Raw genomic sequence first — 23,030 nt, forward strand, 5'->3', positions numbered from 1 at the left:
ACCATGCGGGGTGGGCAGGAGGGGACACATTGTTTGGGGGTGGAAAGAACTCAAGGAACGGGTGTTCAGTTTGGCGGCCTTAGGCGTAGGAACGGTGGAAGCTATCAGCACTAAATGTTATCATCACAGTGGCACACACACAGACACGCACACACACACACACACACACACACACAGGAATGCAGATTGCGGTGCCAATGCCGTCCCGGAAAGGGGAGCTCCGGGTACCAGAGCGAGAGAAAGGAACATATTAGTAGTAGTAGTAGTATTGTGTGAGCGAGTCACTACCCGGGCTCCATCCGGGATGCGCTACTTTGCACCCCATCGAACCGGAAGAGGCATTAGAAAAAGGCGAGGACGCTTCCGGGAGTGTTCCGGACACGTGCCCGGGGGACCCGAAAGCGAGGCGTAACGGGTAGTGTAACGTGAAAACGATGTAGAACAAAACTACAAGAGGCAGTAGGCACAAAACGAATTGTAGTGAAACAAAAAAAACTAAACTAAAATTAAAGCTGAAACAAACAATAGTAAGGAGTTGAGTGGGCGATGTGCATCACAAGCAAACGGGGAGGGAGTGGAATGTTGTGGCCCAGTCCTCCCTGGAAGCCGGGCATTGGCGAGCGTAGCAGGGGAGCGGATCTCGGATCATGGATCGCGCCAACGAAAAATCAAATTCATAGGAGTAGAGTGAAGCACTTAGGAAAAAACGAATGAAAAAGTGGCAACACGCCATTACTCCAATCAATTGGGGGACGGACGGCAGGGCGCACCGTCGCAAGAGTCCGGCGAGAGAATAGTGGACGGAATATCCTTTAGGTTCCGGTTGCGTTCTTCATTTAAATGTCGCGTCTAATTCGAGTTTTTCTGATTCTCAATCCGTAGTAGCAGCAGCCTGCGGCCTGCATTTGCAGTGCAATCTTTACTTTAACGTAGCAAAAGTTATTATGTTTACAGTGTGAACTGTGACGTTGTGACACGGGCTCCACGGAGATCTGTTCCGCGACCGTTTGTCACACACTTTAGCAGCTAACAGCGCTCCGCAGCATCCGCAACCGCAGCAGCAACCAAACCGACCACTAGCACAGCAGCAGATGGTGGCGCGAGCAAGCAACTATTGGGCGAAATCGTTAAGCACACGAGCAACGAGCCCAGCAACAGTTCAGAAATTCAGAATGAAGCAGAACACAAAAGCAACAGAAGAAGAAGCAAAAAACACAACAACTCCAAACCCAAAAGCAAACAACAGCAACAACAACAAAAATCTCACAAAAGAGCGTTGTAGATAAATATAGTTGATCGTCGTTTCATGATAGTTTATTCAGCATTACTGATAGATTAGCCGGCTTACACAAACTAAAAAGTGATTGTGAATAAAACCCTAGAGATGAACAAAAGCACCTACGCTGCCATTGTTTTACACTTCTTGATGAAAGAAATGGAAGAGATGAAGGATCGAGTACGAGTGCCAGTACATGCAGCATTGCATTTCTCATTTTTATGCATATGTTTCTATTGAGGATTCCATAAGCAGTGCACAACATTTATCTACGCGCAATCGCAGAAGGCGAGGCAAGCGAACCCGGGTTGAAAACCGCACCGTCAAATGAGAACGAGCACCGAAAGTATCGTTTATCGTTTTTTTATTGTTTCGTATTTTAAGTTGCGCAATCGGTTAAACGGATACAAATTGTGTTATAAATATATAAAATATTACGAAATAGTGTATTTTTCGATCGGCGGCCGTTGGTGGTGATGTAGTTGGTTGTTCGGCAGAAGGTTGCTGTGTGAGGTGGTCCCGGCACCCGGTAGCTTGTTTTGGGCCCACCACCTCAAAAGGATTGCTGCCACACCCGGCCCAGACCCTCATATTTACCCCCACACGTCTTGCTTGCGCTTTAGGCACGATCTTCCGTTTTTGATTTATCTTCAGGGTGCTGCTTGTGGCTACGGCCATGTCCAATTCCTCATGTTTTCCGTCAATGCGCTGTTGTGTCTAGTTCTAGTTCTAGTAGTTCAGTTTCTATTTTTTTGTTTGCTTCTCTGCCCACTGTCCCTTCCATAGAGGGACAGTGGTTGCCACCTTCGTGCGCGCTGTAAACAGCCAATTATAGTCCAGCCATTCCAGTATGTGAGGCCATAGTGCCATTCCCCTTCAATAAGCTTCCACTCTCTATCGCATGCACCTCAGACACTCCAACGAACATTGTAAGCTCCTTTTTAATGCCTTTTTTAAGCGAACACAGTTACATTGCTATTTTCAAAGCTAAAAATTTACCACCTTCCAACGGTCGGATTGGTCACTTTCGGTAGACAAATCGATGGGGTGGTCACGTAGGGACCACACACACACCGTTACACGACGACGACGATGATGATGATGGGTAATTACTGTTACTGTTACTATCGTGGGATTTATTGAGTTAAAATATTCGATTATTCCATGTTTTTTAGCTGCTACGGTGTGTGTAGTTATGTGATTTGGGGTTTGTTCCTACTTTTTCCTCCGCACGTTCACCACCACGGTCCGGAAGGCTAATGGAGATTAAATGGTGTGGTGGGGCTCTATCGGTAAGCAACAGTGTAAAAATAGCACCCGCCGTATTACGATGCCGGAAACGGGAAAAACAAGCAACGAGCAAACGTAATATAAGTGATTGCGCACACACATCACGGCCAAACTAATAAAATCTGAAGCTGCGTGAAGACGACACACCAGAAGCGCCAAAGGATGTAGCGGAAGGGCGGGGAAAAAGGGAGATGCTTGCACCGCAGCGTGCGTTCACAAACTTCGGCCACCGTTCGTTCGTCTACTATCAACGATTCCAGCAGTGACCGGTCACTATTCAGGCTTGCCACTCTTGTCGATAAGATTCATTTCTCTTCTTTCTCATCATTCGTCTAATTCTGCTTTCTGCTTCCTTTCCTAACTTGTTTGTTTTGGTATCGGGAACGCATACATCGTGTTTTTTTCGAAAAAGTATAATAAGAGGAAAGAAAGAGAAGCATCCACACAATCCATCGTAAAACGGGTTTGTGTTCGGATCATTTTTAAGGCCCAAGAATATAATGACGACGGCGGCGGCGGCGGGTGCGACGGCGACCGTCGTGAGGAACAGGGCAGCGGAAAGCCGCTATGCAAATCAAACTTCCGAAAAGTACTGTTTCAGAGAGTAACACTAATTACTGATCATCATGCTTGGCATAAAAAAAACAATAATAATAAGATTACATTGCTATCACTAAGGGTAGAGCGGGTTAAATATTGTATGAGGATAACTCTACTCGCACCCCAAAGACCATCCTCGGTCCCGGGTTTAGTCATGCCCAATGGACAGTTCTCCCCCATTAACCTCTTGCTGGTTTGCTCTTGCTCGCGCTCTCTTTCTCTCTCTCTCGTAAGCGGTTTTGTTCGATGTGGCCTTCTCACAGTGGTTTACATGACATCCTTCAATTTCAACAAAATCGTACCGCCAAACTCCTGAGAAAGCAAGGTTTGTTCTCATCTCCCATTCGCGCGATACGTGGTCATCAGTTCACGGCCTGCTCGGTTTCAATACATGACAATCTAGCGGCTTGCCAAACTGTGAACGATTTAAAGTGCTCCGTATCCGTAGAAATATTTTAGGAGAAAACGTTCCGGAGTTTCAATCCACGAAGTGTAAAAGTGCAAAAAGGTGGTGAAGGAATAATGGAACTCACGCACCGGATGCATCGCCGCGTCGACAGAGACGGATGCGGAACCCAGTTTGAGGCGTGAAAAACGGATTTGTAAGTAAAGGGAGCGCGCGCGTGCGGTGCCGCTTTAGGCGCATCACATCGCTTGCGGTACGAGCAGCTGGTCGGGCTGTGGAGCAACCATTTCTACCGTTTCGGTGTCAACCACATCGGCACCACCGCCGGCCGCTTGGCTCATGTTGTCGTTAGTCACCGTGGTCGTTGCTACCGCCTGCTGCTTCGACGCGGCAGGACTCGCTGGTTTCTTGATTGGTACCGGCGTTGGTGAAGCGGCCGTTTTCTTCGCTGGGCCCGTGCCATTCTGGAGCTTCTTTACGGCCGGTGAAGTTGCCGTCGGTCGTGGAGCTAACGAGGTGCGCGTGGAAATTGCACTCGACTTGCTGCTAGTGGTCAGCGATGCGGACGTACTCTTGGTTGTCGCAGCCCCGCCAGACGGTTTGGTGTCGAGCGGCTTCTTGGTCCCGATTGTGCTCGTTCTGGACGTTGCGGTTGCCCGCGAAGGGGCCGTTGTTGCTGGGGCCCGAGCGGTCGTACTTGTGGTGGTTGTCGATTTCGTTGTTTTCGTTGTTCCATCAACCGTGGTAGTTCCATTTGTAACCGTACTCTGGAAATGGGAAATGTTTGCGAAACAAAACCAAATCATAACGAATAGTAAACTCCGCAACGTTTCGATTGCGGTCACGGCCGTTGAAATGCATGCCAAATCATGCCGCTGCTTACCTTTGCTGCAACGGTTCGCTTGACTGTGGTGGTTGTTTTTGAAGGAACTGTGGTGCTTGACTTCTCCGAGACAGTGCTCGAGGGCCGTGAGGTAGCCGAAACGGGACGCGACGCCGGCCGGGTGGTGGTGGTCGACAACCGAGAGGACGCTGTTGGTTTTCCAGCCACCCCACTGGCAGCAGTTGTGGTCGATTTGGGGACAGTCCTATGAACAGAAACATACCCACAATCAATAACAGTGCTTCGTCGTCGTCACCTTCCGTTGCCACTAACGTCCTCTGTTTACCTTGTAGCTGTTGCACCAGTTGTGGCCGTTTTCATCGTTGTGCTCGAGGGTGCCGCTGCCTTTGCTCTCGCAGCTGCCACGGACGACACGGTCGAAGCCTTGGTAGCTGTTGGCTTTGTGGCTGCATCTGTTGATGGTTTCTTTGCTGCCAGCGTGGACGTTTTGGTGGAAGCGGCACTCGATGGACGGGCCTCTTTCACACCACCATTCATGGTTGCAGTAGTTGCAGAAGCGACGGAGGTCTTTCCTCCTGTGGTAGGTGTTGTCTTTTTGGCGGCACTGGCGGCGCCTGCCGGGGGTTTGCGGGTGGCAGCAGCAGCTGTGGAAGTGGTGTTGCTGGCCGTAGTGCGTGCTGTAGCAGCACTCTTCGTTGTGTCTTTGGACGCTCCAACTGCGGGTTTTGCGGTTGCACTCGATGGTCCGGTTTTTTTGGCCGTGGTTGAGGATGCCGGTGCCTTTGGTTTGGCGGTTTTACTGGCCGCCGATGCAGCGACAGCCACCGCTCCGGCGGCTGCTACAGCGACAGCAGCGACCGGTGCAGTAGTGCCACTTGCATCCTTAGCCATCAGGTCATCGCTCGGCTCTTCGCCCAATTTGGGCTCCGCAGCGATCACCGGCTCCGGTGTCGGTTCGGTGGAACCCTGTGTTGCTGCATCAGCGATCGGAGTGAACTCCTGAGCCGGAAGCAACGAAGGTTCAAAGGCTGTCAATGGTGCTGTCTGCACGTCCTCAACAAATTGTTTCGCTGCAACCTCACTGATCGTTGGTTGGTTCTGATCATTTGTCGATGATAGATCGAAGAACGGTGAGGCATTGCCGGCCGCCAAGGGAGCACCAACGGTCATTGGGATTTCTTCCCCCAGGAACGGATTGGCGCCGAATGTCATTGGGTCCGTGTGACCATTGTTGAGGGATAGTTGACCAAAGTCTTGCACAAAGTCCGCTGCCGGTGACGGCTCATCTATCGTTTCCTTGTGTTCAATGTGCTGTTCCTCCTTTGCGCTGTATGGCTCCGAGGCGGCCATCAGGTTTACCTGTTCTTCGTAGGCTACTGCAGGCGGTTCCGCGAATTGACGGTTGACGGCAAACGCTTCCAACTGGGCGTCTTCCTCCCCCTCCGGTAGCTCGTGTACCTTGTTGAGAAAATCCAAATCATCCGCGGGAACCGTGCCCCCGAGCTGACCACAATCGGTGCCCATTAACGGCAATGACCCTTCGCCAGCAGATTTTGGACGGTCGTCACCGTTGTGGTCGTCGCCGTTGTGCTCGTCACCATTTAGAACAGCGCTTTGCAGGTCGAATACGGGTTGTTTGGCTAGCGGCGATAGGGGCGACGATTCGCCCACTAACTCAAACTCGTGCGGTCGCTTATCCATTTCGGTTTGGAAATCGGTCTCTTGCGGCACGTCAAGATCTTCCATCGACGAAGCCGTGCCCTTGCGGGGACTTTGCGCCACAATCGTATCGTCACGCAGCCGATAGGACTCGTGGTCCAGCATGCGCGATGGTGTAAAGTCGGCCGGAGTTTCACCGCTCGGACCAGTACCGGAGCCCGGCAGAATCGGCACAAACTCCTTCGCTTCCGGATTCAACTGCCAACCCATATCACCACCCGCTGCATGATGCATCGATTTCTCTTCTGCCTCGTAAAGATGCTTTTCGTTCAACTCCTCTTTGAAGGGGCCGCCTTCCGACGCCTCCTTTTCGACTGCGCTCATACTGAACAGATCTTTCTCCTGATGGTGTTGTTGTTCCTCCTGCAAGCGGTTGTCCTGAACCGGCAAAAGCGGTGACTCGAACGACAACGCATGCCCGTGTGCCGCGGCATCATCTCCGAACGGATTCGCCTCCATCGTCTGGGCACTGAAACTATCACTTGGACCGGACTCGAACGGTTCTTCTTCCTGCACGGCTTCGTTTATATCACTGGGCGATTCCACAATCGCAGTAGGCGTTGTCGCTTTCTACAAAGTGGGCACGAAGAGTTAAACAAACGAGGCGTTTTATGTAGTTAATTAAAAAAACAAGATCTTCGCCGCTCACTTAGTTCAAATGCAAATTCAACACTTTAGCCTAAATATTAAAAGCAGTAAAAGCCGTACCTTGTTAAGTTCGTTCAGCAAATTGACAACTTCCGTGCTGCCACTGATGACATCATCAAATTCGCTAGCACTCTGCGGAACGGCCGATTCTGCCACCGCGTTCTCGCCAAGAACTTCTACCGGTTTGTGGTCGACGATCTCCGTCTCCGTGGGCTCGTCGTCCCCTTGCTGCACTTCCGAGTGCTGTTCGGGCTCAACCTCCGGCTTTTCCTGTTCCTGCTGATGCTCGTCGAAAGCGTGAGGTTCCTGTTGTTTCTGCTGGTGTTCTTCCTCCTTTTGGGGCAGATCGTCTTCTAATGCCAAATCCAGAGGCCGCTCGTCGTCTCTGCGTTCTTGCTCCCCGCTAGGCTGCTGGTGGTCTTCCGGCGTTGTGACACTGTTTTCCACCGGATCCGATGGCGTGCTTTCTTGTTTCTGCTGCTCTTGTGTCTGCTGGTTCACCTTCACATAATCCCATTCGTCTTCTTCGGAATCTTCGCAGCAACCGGCATCATCATCCTGTTTGACGTCCGCCGCACTATGGTGATCTGGCGGAGGCGAAAAAGAGACGAATGAACAAACACGCACTCGTGCACGCAGCCACATACACGCATACAGACGCAGAGACCGGCCGAAGACGATCAACGCGTCGAACGCGAACAAAATGACGGCAGGCAGGCGGTGGCGACGGCAGCGGAACCGCCGCCGTCGTCTTCCCGTTTATGACCGTGTGCGCCTTGAGTTTTGCGTTACCTTTTCTCACACATACACATAGGCACTCCACTGCGAATGCTACTCTTAACCACAAAAGGCAGTAAACAAGGGGACGTTCTGGTTAGGAACAAAACACAAATAATTGTACAGCAACGAAAAGTAACGCGGCCACTTCGCCGACAGCACCAACTGAACTCGGGAGAGCGAACTGAAGACTTAGACCAACGGGGTAGTGCTATGATTCATTCGGGAGCGACTGCTGCGGAACGAGTGAGATAGGAAATGTTGCGTACGTAAGACGGCGACGGGCGAATGAGAAAGCACCGGCAAGCGTCGCTTCGTGCCCGACAGCGACGCGTCGAGTTCGCCTTACGTCAATTTCTTTCGCCGCTCTCGCTCACAAAGCTCGCCTGAAGCGAGAAAGGGCTCAGAACCGACGGATCCATCAGGGCGCCAGAGATGGCGAACATTCCCAGTGCAGAGGTGGTTGAAAACCTAATCTACGATTTATTCCGAGTTCCCAAATGTCGCAATATTATTTTTTCCGAATCATCCAACCGTATTTGTATTTTTGGGAATATTCTAAACTTATAATAGCAGTTCTGCCCCATTGAAAATGCCTCAAGAATGAGTACCTTGCAATGTTTTTATAAAACGTTTTAGTTGTTATCGGGAGTTATCAAGACAACTGATTCGTAATTTTCGCGATTTGAGACACATTTCATTAAAGTGATAACGGCGGCGCTCCATGATTGTCTGATGATGGAAGGCGGAATAAAACTCAACAGTGCACTCACCATTACCATAGTCACTGTCGAACGCTTTCTCGTGGTGCAGGTCCTCCTTTTCCGCACCGTCAAACTCCGAATGTTTCTCCTCAATCAGCTGCCCGTCGTCTTCGTCCTCCTCCTGTTCGTGGTGTACCGGGGCGCCGGTCACTTGCTGCTCGATCAACTGTCGCCGGATTGCCTCCGAAATGCCGAACGAGTCGAGCTGATCGATAAGTTTATTATCAACGATCGAGTCCGCGCCCAGCAAATCCATCGGCTCGTCGAGGGACTTGTCTTGGATGTGGATGTGTCTTGGATGGATGTCTTCATTCAGTTCCGCTTTCTGCACCGGCTCCGAGTCGGCCAGCTTCTCGAACGCACCCTCGGCGTGTGCCTCCTCCTCCTCCAGCGGATTATGATGCACGCCGGTTCCGTTGACGTGAGGCACCGGGTGTTCCTCTGAAAAATCGGCCGGATCGGCACTAACGCTCGACGGAGACGTGGGATCCTCCTCGATGTCGTGGCTGTTGGCATCACCCGTCGTCTCGGGGGCGCTCGGCGACTCCACGGTCTCGTCGTTCGAGGGCATACCGAACGGATTGTAGTCGTAGTCGGTGTCGTGTTCCACGCCACCTCCGTGGCCGCCCATCTCATGATGCGTTGCCACGTCGCCATTGCCGAGTGCATGGCCGGTCTTTTTCTCCTCGTCTTCCAGCAACATTGGACTAGGCGATTGTTGGCTATCGTGCAGTCCGTCAACGTCTGTTTCCGGCCCGAGACCGCCTCCGGAGAGAAAGCCCATATCATCCACCGGGCCGGCGCACAGCGACTTTGGCGCTACCATTGCACTTTCGAGCATGAAATTTTGTATATCCTCAATGGCTTTATGGTCTTCCAGGGGAATTGAAGTATTCTGCAGAAGAAAAGATGGAACAAAGTGTTCAATAAGCAACCCAATTACCAGGAGTGCACCACCAATAATGTGTGGGTAGTGCGCGAAATAAAATGCACGAAAATCTAATTATAATCTCTCGTACCTCCGCCAACAGGCCGTGGCTGGTGGCATCATTTAAGTCCATTTTTTGGTTCGCTCTGTGTTTTGCTTTAATCTCTAGCTCTTCAACGAACGGCGTCTCTTTGATGATGGTCTGGATGTCTTTTAGGAACACTATTATCACCGTGATGTTGTCTGTGGTCTCCTGTTTGGCCCACGCTATTAAATAGTCGTTAATTTTCTGTGGATCATCTGTGGACGGAAGAAAACAAGGACGGAGAGCAAATGAAGTAAGTGTGTCATGTACTGCAATGATCCATGCTACTATTTTTGCCAATGTTTGAGGCACAATCCATGACACCTTTCTGAAATGCACACCCATAAGTGAAATGCTAAGGTTAGGTAAACGCGATACGATGGCCGCCAACATAAACCCCACACGGCAGCGAGCAGAACCAAGCCTACTTTCGGAAGTCCTTGTAAATTTGCATCGAATGACATCATTGCACACAGACCCCGAGCAGTCCAAAGGCTCTCGCCAGTGTCTCCAGCTCTTCCGATGGACAGAGCTCGAAGTGTAACCCTAATGGAACTGACGGCCAAATAAGCACCCCACCGGGCCCCCAAATGTTGTCAAACTGTGATGAATTGTTCGGATAAAAATAGATCCACCTCCTCTGCTGTTCCGTTTCGGGTGGATACGCCTTACAGGCATTCGTTTTGGGCACAATGAGGTCCATAAGTGGGGGATAGAAAAATAAATATTGAAAAACAATCACCACGTCCAGAGCTCCGGTGGGCTGCAGCCATAGAAGAAGTGGAACTCCTGTCGGATCTGGCAGGTGGAATCACTTCAAAGTGTTGATCCACGGACGTCGTAGCCGAACGGTTCCCCCGCCTGGGACACGTTTCGATAATTTCCAATTGTTTCCCAAAACAACAATTCTTCCCGCGTGTTCCACGCACTACCGTTCGGTGACGGTCAGACATTCAACTAGCGCTTAATTATTAAACATCCTCCCTATTCCGACAATAGCTAATCATTTCCGCAAACAAAAAGCACGGAGCCGGTGGCCGCGGGAAAACAGAGGACTTACGGTATTTTCTTTCCCAGAAACCCACCCCACACACCGTCCGGTCGGAATTCACGAAATCGCGAAAACGGGGCCAACTTACTGGCGCACCTTACCGCCCCGAAAGGCAACGTTTTTCTCGCTCTGTCCATTCCGCACAACTTCTAACGTGGCGTGGCCGTGGAGGTAGCTTTCGCGGCGAAGATGACGTTCGTGAGAAAGCTTCCCACTTTTTGGGCGAATTCTCCGGATGATTTAGTCATTGGGGTGGTGATTTGTTGGTTCTAATGTCGGTGGTACGCGAAGATAGCCATTGCCACAACGCCGCTCCCGGTGACCATGCAGATGCGATGACCATGCAGATGCGCAAATCGTGAGCTACACGAGCGTTCCGTCGGTCACCCACCGGAGTTGCGTGTGACTCGCACGCAGTGTTTCGGTTAATCCGCGGGCCTCCGCTTTTTTTTTTTGGCGGTGCCTCCACCGATCGCCAATTTCATTATGATTCACTTCACGCTTTTTCGCTACATTACGGGGCCGTCGTAGCCCTGCGGCCGGCGGTGGTATATCAGTTTATTAAATCTACCTTACTGCGGGTCTCGTTCCGGCCATGTTTTGGTAACCGTGTGCAAGGGTAAACCGGGGCACCGCCACCACCACGGCGAATCCGCGCATTGTTGGTGGCGGTGGCCCCCTTTTGTTTAATGCCAACAACTCCTCCCCTCACGGTCGAATATTCAAATTTGGCCGGCAACGACAACCCCACCGACCGAGCGCCAAGTGCTTTTGTCAACCGCGAATGATCGTCGTCATTGAAAGTTTGTAAGGAAAAAAATCCAACGAGCGCAACTCAAAACGCTCCCAAACGTGAGGCCGACCAAAAGCTGCGGTGGCAAACATTTCATTGCGACTGTAAAAAGAATATTCGGCGAAACAGCCTTTTTCACACGAAACGAACTGAATGGGCGTGTAAACATGTTTGGAAAAGATTTACCCAAATCGTAGAAAAAGAATTGGGCAAAACATTTTAAGCGTACGCTTTCAAATAATATTCATTCAAGTTTTACACTTTTTTAGCAGTTCCGGGAGTTTGTATGTACAGGCGCAAGGTTGCGTCCTGTCCCCCGGTTCGTTTCAATGCCTTCTTATACGAACTCCTCTACATAGCTGTCTGCTCGTGAGGCATTAAAGGGTGATCTTATAATGAAGAAATTTAATAAAGCTACAAAGAAAAATTAAAATACAGCCAAGACGAGAGGTGTTTTTAAATAAATAATCCAAACACAAAAGCTATCGGTTGTATCCTGTTTCAGAGTCCATCGAAAGATTCCTAAAGATTTACGTATTAAGAAATAACATTAATATATCCTGGAGCTAACGATAACTTCTTCGAAAATAGGAAGTAAAAATTGAACCTGAAAACCAACTCATTTACCAGGCAACAGGTAAGGACTCATATCTAGCACCAGTCAAAAATGTGACCTATCTGCATACCAGAAAACTGCATAACATTCCGAACAAGTTCAGAACAAACAAGAACTTATCTTCCTGGCACAATTCAATTGAAGTCGAACAAATCAGTAAAGTAAAACTACTAAACCTACGCTCGTTGACAGACTATGTTTGCATTAAATTTCTCCATGCTTTAAACACCCTTTAAGTGACAAACGATAAATGGTTTGGTTTTGATTTAAGTTAAGACTTCGTAATAAGTAAGATATAGGTAAAGTTTATGAAAAGGGAGTTAGCAGGTTTGTTTGCCTAATTTTTCTACTACAATAAGGCGAAGCTTAGCTGTGTCCTTTACAAAATTTATTGTAAAGTTACTATGCGAATCTTGTTAAGATCAAATGTACCATTACTACAGGAGTTGTATCGTCTAAGCCTAAGTCGAGAGTCGAAGTGTACATTAACCTTCTGCTGCTTGTCCACCAGTTCGTAATAAATAACTCCCAGCCCAGATCCCAATCAAATCCACTATTCATTCTGAAATGCGTCAAATCGAACGATCATTGCTGGACGCTCTAACAATAATCTCTAAGTAAATTTGCTCATTCTAAGCTACAGAAAAAGGGCGAAGCAAACGCAAATGTCACTGCAAAAGCTGATCCAATACCCCAGGAGGCGACAGTTATTGGAAAACAATAAGCAAACTGATTAAATTGTCTTAAATTAAAAAAAGGAAGGACAATTAATACTCCCAACGCAGCACAGTAATGGCCAAAGACGCTACTTTCTTAACCGGCTGCCAAAGTGCACGCCGGTCATGGTTTCGAAAGAGCCGATACCAGAACCGATTCATCACCTTTAACCATGTTCCTGTGTGCGTCGTCGGCCTTGTCGGACACAGCACGCCACACGGCCCCAGCATCTGCGGGAGACGGCAGGGCAAATAGTTTCCCGATGAGGTGCCCGATTTCATTTTTAGACTATCGATTGCGATTCGACGCGAACAGAGAGGCCGACAAATTGATGCTGCACCCCTCGTGCGTGAGTGTGTGTGCGTGTTTGGCCGGGATCATCTTACGGACAGTCCGAGCGATCACCACCTGCTGCTGCTGTGCCGTGAAACCAATAGCAGGATGCGAAAGTGATCCCCGCGGAGTGATCGACAATCGATCAAGCGTACGGGCTTCCTGCCGGGCGGCGGTTCGCGCTAATGGCCGCTCTTCCGTTTGAGCTGGGCGGAAACGAAAGCACGCCGCCGACGGCCGAGGGACAGGAAGTGCCAACCGAGTGCCACACCGCGAAATGCTATTTTCGGTAGCATCAACACTGTAATGGCGCCCCGGCGTCGTGCATTATGGACGGCCGCATCACGCACACGAAGGTGATGCATCCTGCCCGTTGCCGGTTGGCAATGATCTTGCCCTCCCACACCCGGGGGGTGAAGGTCCGGACCAGGAGCCCTTGACCGCGATGAGAGAGCACGGGGTGGAAAAATTGGAACAAGCCCACAGACAGGCGGACTGGCTCTCTTCGGTGAAAATGCGCGGTGTGTGTGTTCCCTGGACCGGAAATGTTGCCAAAAATGTTGCTCCCGTTAGGCGTCGAGTCGAGGAGGAACTTGGAGGAGGAAAATCAATCACGCGAGGAAAACCTGAACCGAAACCCACTGGGAGTCACACAGAGAGAACTAATCCAAAGAGATAGAGAGAGAGAGAGAGAGAGAGAGAGCGAGAGAAGAGCAAACTGGGCAAAGAAAGTAAACGAAGAACACGAAGAGATCGAGAAAGATCGAACAAAGCGAAGAGGCAAACAGACACAACGGCCACGAAGAAGCAATAGAGACTCTAATGCGCAAGAAGAGAAAAGAGAGAAGAGAAAACTTTGGAAAAGCGCAAAAATTCACCGTCCACAGCTCACTGGAGAAACTTTCACCCAAAAATTTCCCGCCCGGCCGCACAGCCGGCTGTGGCCGGGGTTTCCCCGTCTCTCTCTCTCTCTATCTTCCACGCACGCCGCTTTTCCCGTGCGCTCGATCAGTGACGCGCGTAGACCTCATTTTTCAAAGATACTATTTTCGCCCGCTGGCTGCTTTGCAGTTGTCTTTGCGCCCCTCTCCTTGGGTCCTAAAATGGGTGCCGGATGCCGGGCAAGGTGCAAATATCTAATTCTTTCCAGCTCTCTCTCTCTCTCTCAAGAGGGGTGGACGATGGCTCAGTCTCGGTCCAGGCGGAAACTTTCAACCATCTTTCTCTCGGTCTCTATCTATCTGCCTCTCTCTATGTCAGTTCCATTCGGAGGGTCCCACCCCACAACGACGGCCCTGGCGCATTCAATAAAACCGTTTGAATCATAATTGGAGCTTGGTCGACCGACCAACGCGCGGACCTTCCATGCATCGAGGGGATGCTGCTGTGGAGCAGTTGCCCGATGTTCCACACATACGGGGATCACGGAGTTGCCGAGGGATGCCGTGGGATGATCGTCACAGACCGGCGCACTGTGGATTGCAGGGTGCTCTTACCCCGTAGAAGTACCGTACTTTCGCGACACGAAGCGTTCTTCGTCTGCGAAAAACAAAGTTTTCGACAGACGTTCCCGAAATGACATGGATCGACTTGTAATGTTAAATTTTGCAAACTTCTGCAGGCGTTTGGACTTGTTACCCCAGGAATGTGGCAGTCTTCAAACTCACCGACACCCGGCAACTGACGCTGAGACGAACTCTTTTGCGATCACTAAAAAGAGCATTGCTCGGTAAAAGGCAGAAGCTAGTGAGTGCCTGATCCCCAGAAGTTTCGACGATCAGCGGCGCAGAGCATGTTGGCCGAAAGGTTCGGAAAAGTTCTTCAACAAGGGACAAAAAGGATCCCATTAGCCATGCGTTTGTGAAGACACAATTTTAAGGTTTGCACGATGTGGTTTCACTTGCTGAACATGGGCACTCGTTCCAAGGAATCCCGAAACACAGCATCAAGGTCAGTAGTTTTGTTGGCAGGTATCTGCTTAAGAAGAATCTTCAGGCCATGCTCCAAAACTAAGATCCAGTCAATACAAAGCACACTCAATAGAATTCTCAAAATGATCCTTAATTTACACTGGAGAACACCAAGGAATCTTGTCCTAAACCTTGCTGGCGCGCAAAGACTATCGTTCGAAATTAACAAACTAACAAAAGTCCTAATCAATAGAAGCAATAATATTATCCACCCAACAATTCGAGAGCTAATTATTACAAGTTTTTAATTATGTGGAATATCTTTGTACTCTTATGTAATGAAGCATTTATGTCCAGTAAAAATCCAATTAGAAAAAGAAGAATCTTTAGAAACAGAATCCCGCGAATGTGCCTTTAAAATAATCAATCATTGGGAACAGATTTTCGTCGACGACACAACGTTCAGTCATTGGTTCCATGCACACCGTACGTCATCCAGATACAGTAAGCAATGTTGAAGTCTCTAATGAACGATTGTTTCATTCACAAAATATAACGTTTGCGTGGAAACTAACTGTCGAGGGAGCTATGCCCCCAACAACACGGCAAAGCGTGCCCAGGACTCGCTAAAATACGGTACCGCCCAATGCTTCGCCATTATGGAACGTGTCATGAGCTGGCTGGGTAGGCCCACGTTCTGGCCACCATCGGTTCTTCGGCAACAGTTTTCCGTCGCTCTGCTGGCGTACCTGGGTGGACGTATCACACCCCCCCCCCCCCCCATGTCCCGTGATCCCCTCCTCTGCAGTCAGCAGATTGCATTTGAATCATATTTCCTGTGGGTGTGTGGCGCGCGCACCCACCCAAACGCGGACGATCATTTTCTTCACTCGCCGCCATCGTTTTCCATTACCACCTAATTCACCGCACCCCGGGTACACCCCTTAACCCCACCGGTTGGGGTATAGGCTAGTCTTCGCCGGCTGATTCAGTCCGCCTGTGTTCTTCGCCGTTCGGTTCGCCGGTTAATGCATTTCGCAAACTGGAGGTGAAGAAACAAAAAAAACGGCAACAATACAGAACAACCACGACCGACGAACGGAACGAACACAGACCGGGTAAAGCAAATAGCAGCAGGCAGGAATGATCTCATTTGCTTTCGTTGGACTCGCTGTGCGCTGGTGTTGGTAGAGAAATGACACACGATGGCCGCGATTATTATTATCGCCCGCTCGCCATTACTGGCGATGCGCAATGCGCGAGTCCGAGGCCCCCCAAAAGCGACACAGTTCCCCCCCGAAAACAACGATGGCATCACCGCGCCCTTTGAGTGCCGTTCATATGGTGGCGATGATGATGACGACGATGATGATGGTGATGGTTGCTTAAGACTTCCATTTTGCACTCGGAGCATTGTGCAGTAACAAACGCGTGAGGTGAGCTGCGGCGAGTCACGTACAGCTGACATTCCGGTTCCGACGACGACAACGACGCCGGAGTGCCATTTTCATCGTTTGGTGCGTTATAATCGGTTTCCCGGTTATTGTTCGCTGCTGCCTGCTGAAGTCGTGAATGTTCGCCGCGAGTCACATCAAGTCCGCGCAATTAATGTTTGAATGGACGAAAGCGCGAACACAACACACGCGCGTCACGCATCGGAATTCAAACCTCGCGCGGCGCGAGAGTTCCCGATGATCTCATCGTGCCGAAAACATTCGCCAGCAACTCAATTGACCAGCGGCGGGTGGACGTCCGCGTGTATGTGTGTATACCTCGAAGGGTGGTGTTCCGCCCCAGATGATGACATCCATATGTGCAACGCGCCGGTCCTGCTCCCCCAAAAAACGGACGAACGAACACACAGGCGTGGACGCCGGATGTGCGCATAATCGCACTCTGGCACCGGAGCGAGCAACAGCAGCGTGCGAGATCAGTGCGCATCATCTGGGCCGGCGAGTACCCTGACCTTAGTCAACGAACGTTCTCGCTCGGGATGCACATCTGCTTCCGGACTCGGCCCGGTCCGGAAGCCGTCCGATAACGGGTCGTCCCGGAATCTGAAACGGGAGTCTTTGAGGGCAGCTTTTTTGAGGTGGTCCAAAACATGGCCATTCTGTTATTAATAAAAACACGGCAGCAACGGAACTGCAGCTGCGCTCTGGGACGGCCAAACACAGAGAGCCGCGCTCCGGAGACCACGCTTTCGTTAAAAAGCAATTAGCGACAGTTATCACAAAGCAGAACTGCATCAACTCTACAGACACCAACACGGGCGCTTTTACGGCACACCCGGGAGCCTCGCGACAACCAAAATCGGCTATACAGGGTGTTCTATCACGATCCAACTATTTAAAGGTTGAATTACTCCGTTATTTGTTGGTCAATTTTGACAAATTAGCCAAATTCTGAAACTTCAGTCTATGCCGTTTTAGTCAATGGATCAATTTATGGTAAAACAGAGGGCTAAAATTGCCGCGTTCTACATTGAAAATAATCGTTCAACTGTAAAAACTGTTAAAGAACGGAAAACTAACATCACAGCGGAAATTGCTGCTATTACGTTGTCTATTACTGAAATGTTGTCAAATACAATGAAGTTGTTAATAAACGCCATTCTATACCTCAAATAAATCTTGTTCGCTTGTTAAAATCCACTGACAAATAGCGTAGTTATTCAATATTTAAATAGTTGGATCGTGATGGAACACCCTGTATTTGTCGGAAAAGCGACTTCAGAACGAAGCTCTAGAATCGCAGCAGAGTCTGCAGTCGCTAGAAGCCATGGCGGAGAAGGCTATTCGGCGAACGATGAGCGAGGCACCTCTGAAGCGTTTCCGTGGCAACCGAGAGCGATGATTTCGTTCTGCAACTTTGTAGCAGGAAAAGAACCTGCTGCTGCTGAAGACATCGTTTGTCATTTGCGATCCCAGAGCGCTCGTTAGTTCCACGTCGAACTCCCCCGGGTGCCCGGCCATGGCGTCGGCAGCAGCCCAGCAGGAGAGCATTCGATGCAAGGCAGCGTTGCGTTGCGAATCTATGCTCCGCGTTTCGCCTCAGCTCAGCTCAGGGATCAGGGACACTGACATTTTGCCTCCGTCAAGAGATGCATCCGTGTGGGGCCCTCTGTCTCCGTGGCTCTCCTGCCGGGAAGACAGACGCAGCTGTTCGCAGAAATCTAATATTCCCGTGGGGTTTGGCTAGTGCCCTTCTGCTCCAACATACGGACTTGGTGGTGCAAGGGCCGTAACAATGGCGCCATTGCCACACGGCCAGATGAATGCGCTGGTCTAGTGCAATCGCGATGTCCTCCAGCCAGCCGAGCCAGTCAGCGTTGTCCTTCGATTATTGTGCTTGTTGCATATGCACGCGCACACACCCATACATACACGCTCAGCTGGTGGCTGAAGCAATGTGCGGCCAACCGTCGAGCGCACGTACACAGGACACATGTACTGGCCGCATACAATGTTGCAACGGACTGCGTTACAATGCAACGGATTGCCCACCCCGCCACGGGGCCGGATCGCGCTTATTGCTTTGTGAAAGTGATCAAAGAAGGCGGAGGCCGGCGCCCGCGCACGAACGGAACGAATTTTCACCTACCAAGGTGTGTAGATGCACCGAGCCCCGGCTCGATGCCAGCACAGAAAGGATGTGTTTTTTTGCTGTGGTGTAGCTTTTCCGGCCACACACTTTGAAGCACCCCGATCGCCGACCGATTGGTTTTTGTTGGTTCGATGAATATTTAAACAGTACCCACAAACACACACGCATAGGGGCATGAAAATACCACCCACCTGGGGGCGGGGGGCCGAGTGCATAAGGAGTCGATGGAAAGAAATGGAGCCACCCACACGCGGCTGGGTGGGTTGCAGCCGTCATGCAACTGCCACCGTGAATAAGACAAAAAAAAACGGGCGAAATTAGAAAAACCAATATGGACAAAAACCAACAAAGCTGATTGAAAATAGAAACGGAAAAAGAAAGAGAGACAGAGACAGTGGGGAAAAATCAAACGAACGAATTAACAACACCTGAGCGGCCACGCAATTACACGCAGATTGAATGCACTTATTTCGGGCACAGAGAGAGAGAGAAAAGGTGCTTCGTTGTTAGCTTTGTTTTCTTAACTCTTTCGCTATCTGCCTCTCTCTCTCTCTCTCTCTTTCTCTCTCTTTTTTCATTTGTTCCAATTTTTCTACTATTTGATATTCGCTTCTGTTTTGCGCGCCCACTACTCGATTTTTCTTCTCCGTTCTCTCGTCCGTTAGTATCCTCCGACGGGGCCTCTCTGCTGCTGTTGGCCATTTTGCAATTAATTTTTGCTTTTTGCTTTCCGCTCGAATCTGTTTCTGTTTTGTATTTTTTTTTCGGCTTGCTTTTACTCGGGTGGGGGCTTTACTTGCGGTGTTGCTCTGCGTCGCCTGCTTCGCCGTTCGTGCGTTTCGTGGGGTCTGCTGCCCCGCACTTTGCGAATCACGCGCGGCGCGCCGCATTTGCTTCCACTTTCTGTTCCGTTTTTTTTCGCTTCTCTCTCGCCGCCGCCGCACTGATGATTCATGTTTCCGAATTCGTGCGGCGGTGGGCGGCCGGTGATGGGCAAACGCTGATAACACGGCGCTGCCACGGCGCATACCGGAGAAAGGGGGTATGGAGAGAAAGTCCAAAGTCACACCATTTAAGGGTAATCGATGGCGGTAAGAGAAAGATGTGTCATATAAAGTGTTCAAGAATACATTACTGCCGTTGGCCTCATCGAAGGCGATCGAAGGGGATCGATCCTGGCACCGTCTTCACTTATGTTGCAAAACACCGAACAAACAAAGCAGCAAAATAGCAGAAAAACGAACACTGGAACACAGCACCACCACACGCAAACCATATAACCGAAAAGTAATTAAAGTAAGCAATAAGAAGCGAAAAATGATCACTACACAACATGAGCACAGGAGTAATTGCGAAAACAAGAAACAATGAGACAAGAAGCAACTAAATGCGCACCAAAACGGAACACTAAACGGATACTAGAGCACCAAGGCCTCAAACTGGTCAAGTTCTGGCAAGTTCCTAGCTCGGGTACCCCTTAACATAAAACACCACACCAACCACACACGCTACCGGGAGGGGTCCTTCTTGCTTACAACTCCGCTTCTACTCCATATTTTTACACTCCTGGGCACTAGGCACCCCCTTTTTTCAAATTGGAACAAATTAATTGGGACAAAGGACAGGTCACACGCCATTTGAATGTTTGCGCGTACACACACTTCCAGCGAGAACGAAGCGGACAGAGAGAAAGAGAGAGAGAGAGTTAAGCAGGTCACCCACCAATTGGGTTCCTGTTTCCTGTGGCAGAAACTATTGTAATTAATTGTGCGGCTTAAACGGCTTAATTTCGAAGAGCACGTAAAACAATCACACGAACACGCCCGCACACATACACAGACTGACACTTACAGAAAATTAAGACACACCGACGTCGTGCGGCACCTGCGAGACTACCAAGGGCTGGCTGACTGGTGATCGGGAGGAGCACAAACTGGCACACAATTCCGTCGCCGATTTGGGCGGATTCAGGATGGGCTTTTCGGGCCGGGACTTTCACAGGCGCCCACAAACGGCCAGATTACTGCACTTCTGGTGCAGGTTCCCTTCGCGGTTCCTAGTGTCTCACCGGAAGGATCGTTCTCGATTCCTTTCCGAATTGGCTCCTCTTTGCGTGGACAGGAGGGCGCACACGGTCACACAATCGCACAGACGCACCCACAACCCGGGTGGTTTGTTTGGAGCGCGCGCGCGGCTTCGGGACGAACGGAGACTGCGGAACGAACACTGCACACTGCACGGCACTCGCAGACGGACTGAGCTGACGTTGCGTTCCGGTTGGCCGTCGAACGCCGGCCCTCGGTCGGCCAGGGCTGGGCCGTGCGCCGTGAGCGAGCCGCGAGCGAGAGAGACATGCCCCACACGCGCGCGGCTGTGTATGTGTGCCGGCCCCCGTTCGTGTGAAACGAAGGGTGAACGGGCGCGGACGGAAGGAAAAGTGGCCCCCTTCCACGGGCGGGCGAAGAAAATGGAATTTCCCTTCACTCTCGCTGGCTGCGGCTCGCCCGGAGAGGCTACACTCCTTTTTGTCCGTCCACGGGACGGCTTTTCCTTTCGGAATTCCTCGCCGGTCGGTCGGCGGGTTGGTGGTGGTGGTGGTGGTGGTCACTTTCAAGTCAGCCGGCAAGCCGTTTTCCAGTGTTTCCCGAGCCCGACCACCGGATCGAAAGAGACGGGGCACCGGGGGCGATTAAGGACTGGTGTGTCCTGAGTGGGAGGGTGCGCCCACTACAGGTGCAGCTGGAGGCCATCGAACCCACGGGCCGATGGGAAGGATTCTGGATACGGGATTCGGGCTCTCGCTGCGCACGCACACAATGCACCGCCACTGTACGGTCTGAAGTGCACTCCGGGGCCGGTCTTTAAAGAAGTGCATTAATGGGGGCCGCCGTCGACGCTGGGCGGGAGGTCTGTGCTCGTCTGCGACTTCAAACTGATTATAATTAATTACGGAGGCGGAACAAGAAGGAGTCTGAAGTCGAAATCGGAGCGGGCGCTTCGGATGCTGCAGTCGAGAATTTTGTGGCGATCGATTAGAAATGAGACTGCATTCAAGTCAATAAATGCATTTCATTCGAGTCGGAGGTTTTCCTCCTTGTGTGGGGGGTCCCGAGAAAATGGGTTCCCACTTCTTCGTCTGGCAGGGACACAAGAGTGCAAAAATAGCACCCATTTTATTGCCCCACGGACGGGACGCAGTATCGTTGGCGTGACGGGACGAGTGTCTGCAAAACTCATCTGGAAATCCCCCCCCAACTTGAAGGAATCCCCTCTTACAATTACTCTCTCACGGCGTGCTCTTACTCTCCCATTCTCTCTTCGATTCATCGCGCTCGCGAAATCCTTTCTCTCGTTGCTACTTCCTGCTGACGTTGTTGTTGTCGCATATTTTTCCATCGATGACGTGACACCCGATCGGGGGCGATGATGATGATCATGCTGATGATGCGGGCGATCGCCCACCAGGCCCTCGTCGGAAGTGCCGTGAGGAGCACAAAAAAAGCAACAACAAAGCGGAAACGAGCGTTTGCAGCAAGATTCGCATTCTTCTACTTTGCGAACCGAACGGGTTCTTGGTGCGACAGAGGAAGGGGGAAATCAGAGAGAGAGAGAGAGAGAGCATTCGGAAATCTGCGAATTAATAGTGGCGAAAAAATGGAACACCAAGAACGCCAGGAATAAATCCCCATATTACATGTTACGACGCTCTCTCTCTCTCGTTGGTCGATGGTTTTCTACTCTCTCTGTCAGACATACGCGGCCGTAGAAGCGATCATTTCCAGCTTTGGAAGATCTTTCTAGACCAAGACAGCCCTTTGGGCGGCTACTACAATTCTCTTAATTCTTGCTCCTTCATCGCTCTCTCTCTCTCTCTCTCTTTCTCTCTCTCTCTGTCGCTCGCCATCTCTTTCTTGGAGCTCGGCGGATTTCTCAGTTTTCCGGACCGGCGCCGGCTGGTCGTCGCGCGGAGGCCATTTAGTTCGTCGGTTTCCTCGATCCGCTTTTTAATACCTCCACCAATTGACACGCTCTTTGCACAGACTGACAGCCGGGTTGTTGTTGCCGGGCCTCGGGGCCTGGGGCTCCGGTGGAATGGCCAGCCAGCCAGCGAGCCAACGAGCCAGCTGCCGGTGCCGGTGCGGCTGCGGTGGAAACCATCAAACCGTCATAACCCTCAATTCTTTGCTTCGTTGCGCCATCGGCAAGCCCTGGCGCGACCCAAAACGATGGCACGATTTCCATTCTCAGGCGGGACTGCGGAACACGCGCCTCGGAAGGTACCTCAGAAAGGTACTCCTGTGCAAATGTCGATCGCCGACTCTGGCGCTGCTGGCGAAGCGAACAAACGGTAAAATTAATAAATTAATAAATCAGTGAACAACGGCCGCCACGGCAGGAAAGGTGTAAGGGAGAGAGGGGAGGGAAAACGATCATCTGGGACGCGCCAGATGGAAAGCTTCACAACCGATTACCCGCGGGCCCGGGGGCCAGTGCCAGACGTTGTTTGGCCACCGTAAATGACGTTCCTTCCTGCGTTCCGATTATCGACGGGTCTTTAGCACGCGGGCTGCGGAATCCGAGATTGCGGCAGATAAGGCGCTCTGTGTGTTCCACCAACACCAGCAGCGACGAGCATGTAAATGGCCCGAAAAATGGGAGTTCTTAGT

General features: G+C 50.8%; 1 protein-coding gene across 1 annotated transcript in view; it reads right to left on the reverse strand.

Annotated features, from left to right (window-relative positions):
- Nucleotides 1-1,303: 1,303 nt before the first annotated feature.
- Nucleotides 1,304-23,030, reverse strand: part of LOC131207139 (uncharacterized) — a 37,499-nt gene continuing 15,772 nt past the window's right edge. The window contains exons 7-12 of the mRNA XM_058199748.1: nucleotides 9,344-9,552; nucleotides 8,334-9,219; nucleotides 6,844-7,370; nucleotides 4,742-6,705; nucleotides 4,456-4,660; nucleotides 1,304-4,339 (exon numbers count right to left, since the gene is read on the reverse strand). Coding sequence (XP_058055731.1) covers nucleotides 3,812-4,339; nucleotides 4,456-4,660; nucleotides 4,742-6,705; nucleotides 6,844-7,370; nucleotides 8,334-9,219; nucleotides 9,344-9,552 — 4,319 coding nt within the window. The 3' untranslated portion in view covers nucleotides 1,304-3,811. The remainder of the gene's footprint in view (nucleotides 4,340-4,455; nucleotides 4,661-4,741; nucleotides 6,706-6,843; nucleotides 7,371-8,333; nucleotides 9,220-9,343; nucleotides 9,553-23,030) is intronic.

This window comes from Anopheles bellator, chromosome 2, assembly GCF_943735745.2.
Source record: "Anopheles bellator chromosome 2, idAnoBellAS_SP24_06.2, whole genome shotgun sequence".
NCBI classification, from domain to species: domain Eukaryota; kingdom Metazoa; phylum Arthropoda; class Insecta; order Diptera; family Culicidae; genus Anopheles; species Anopheles bellator.